Below are 2,358 nucleotides of genomic sequence, written 5' to 3' on the forward strand. Positions count from 1 at the left end.
GAACTAATAGAAAAAATACATGATTTATTCACGCTCCACTATTACACCAAACGGACTTATAAAGACTGAAACTCTCTTTGGAGGATCTAACACAGAAAAAAAAAACATCAATGTCATGAAGTATCACAATAAATTTGACATCATAGACTATGTTTGTAGGATTTAATGTCACAGTTACTGAACCATTATTAACTCACACATGACGTTTAAAGTCACAGCATCAGAGTCTTTCGCTCCATGTCCATTGATGGATCTGCACTTGTATTCTCCACTGTGATCAGAGCTGATCTTTGAGATGCTGTATGTCTGTCCATAATTCAGATATGTTCCTCCTTTAAACCATCTGATTTGTGCAGGAGGGTATGAACCACCGCAGCAGCTCAGAGTCACTGAATCCCCCTCCACTATTTCTCCAGATGGACTGATGAAGATCACTGGTTTCACTGGAGGATCTACAGGATAAATATTTTAAATATTATTTTTAATCACCAGTTCATCATTGAAGGCCTCAAAATGTAAAGGTAAACTTCATGAGATCAAGATCTTCCAGACCAGAGTAAGTCAATAATTTCAACTGAAAGAGTCATTGCCACAAAGTACAAGGAAAGCCCAAATATTTTTACCAGTGTCGTTTATATCACTGGAGACTTCAAAGAAAAAGGTACACAAACTAAATAAAATATACACAGAACTTACATCTGACATTGGGCAGCACATTGGGAGGTATGGGATGGTGTATGTGTGGGTATCGACAAGTATAACGGGCAGATTGGGAATGTTGACCAACAAATGTAGGAATGGCTGTAAACATCCCAACAACAGTGGCCATAAACACCTGAAACCATAAAGGGATAGTTCACGCAAAATATATATATTTTTCATAAATATTATCCCCTCATGCTCATCATATGCATATTGTGCCAAACACTTACTGATTGACTGATGATATTTTATTGTCCCTTTTAAGGGAAATTTGTTTTGGGCAATACATATGAAGCTGCATAACAAGATAACCACAACAGTAACAATCACACAGTCATGTTCTTTACACTAGAATTCAACAGTCTTGTAGCTGAAGGAACAATGGAGTTCTTATAGCATATTTATCTAAATCTGGGAGTGAGGAAACATTTACTAGATGGAAGTGTTTCAAATTGTGGATAGAGCACATGAGAAGGGTCCAGATTCATTATTAAACTTTAGCTCTGACTAAAGTTTACATTATACTGTATTATTGATTAACACACACACACACACACACACAGTTTGTCAGTGAGGATTCAACAGGGAGTCCAATGATTGGCAGACCCCCAGCTAAAGAAAGCAACAAAGAACAGGTTTATTTAATGGGATCATATGATGTTGCTAAAAAGAACATTATGTTGTGTATTTGGTGTAATGAAATGTGTTTATGCGGTTTAAGGTTCAAAAAACACATTATTTTCCACACACTGTACATTATTGTTTCTACTTTATGCCCCGCCTTTTGAAACGCATCGATTCTTACAAAGCTCATCGGTATGAAAAGTGACGTGTGCTCTGATTGGCCAGCTATCCAGTGCGTTGTGATTGGCCAAATACCTCAAGCGTGTGACAGAAATGTTACGCCCCTACCATACTGTGATGCCCTGTCCCATGTCTGCATTTGTGATCGGAGAAAGAGAAACGACAAAGCGCTACTCTACACTGCTCAAAAACTCGCATTTGAATCATCAGTGGCAAATTCTTTAAATATGAAAAACGTACTTACAGTCTGTGAGTCAGAACAGCCGGCATTGTAGTCTACTCTACCAGGATCAGGAAACAGTCCTCCATAAAATGTGCTGCACACATCTGAATATTTGGGTTGAACTGTTCTGGAACAGTGTTGTAAATACAACTTAACCACTGATTTCTAGTCGTGTCCTCTTTTGGAAGACCAAACAAAGTAGTTTAGCTTTCACAACGAAACACAGCGTCACACACGCCGGGCTAAAGTGAGCCAGATGGACTGATGGACACTGAGATGCTCTTTGGAGGATCTAACATAGAAAAAGCATTGATGTCATTACGTACCACAACAAATTTGACATCATAGACTATGTTTGGAGGATTTAATGTCAAAGTTACTGAACCATTATTAACTCACACATGACGTTTAAAGTCACAGCAGCAGAGTATTTCTCTCCATGTTCATTTCTGGATCTGCACTTGTATTCTCCACTGTAATCAGAGCTGATCTTTGAGATGCTGTATGTCTGTCCATAATTCAGATAGGTTCCTCCTTTAAACCAGCTGATTTCTGCAGGAGGGTACGAATTACTGCTGCAGCTCAGAGTCACTGAATCCCCCTCCACTATTTCACCAGATGGACTGATG

The 2,358-nt window shown here is 38.7% G+C and overlaps 1 protein-coding gene across 1 annotated transcript in view; it reads right to left on the bottom strand.

Moving 5' to 3' along the window:
- Window positions 1–1,971: 1,971 nt before the first annotated feature.
- The window catches only part of LOC107717923 (B-cell receptor CD22-like), a 9,431-nt gene continuing 9,044 nt past the window's right edge, over window positions 1,972–2,358 (bottom strand). The window contains exons 7-8 of the mRNA XM_016524826.1: window positions 2,129–2,330; window positions 1,972–2,021 (exon numbers count right to left, since the gene is read on the bottom strand). Of these exons, the coding sequence (XP_016380312.1) occupies window positions 1,972–2,021; window positions 2,129–2,330 (252 nt within the window). The remainder of the gene's footprint in view (window positions 2,022–2,128; window positions 2,331–2,358) is intronic.

Source organism: Sinocyclocheilus rhinocerous, unplaced genomic scaffold, assembly GCF_001515625.1.
Source record: "Sinocyclocheilus rhinocerous isolate Xijiao unplaced genomic scaffold, SAMN03320098_v1.1 scaffold9822, whole genome shotgun sequence".
Classification (NCBI taxonomy): domain Eukaryota; kingdom Metazoa; phylum Chordata; class Actinopteri; order Cypriniformes; family Cyprinidae; genus Sinocyclocheilus; species Sinocyclocheilus rhinocerous.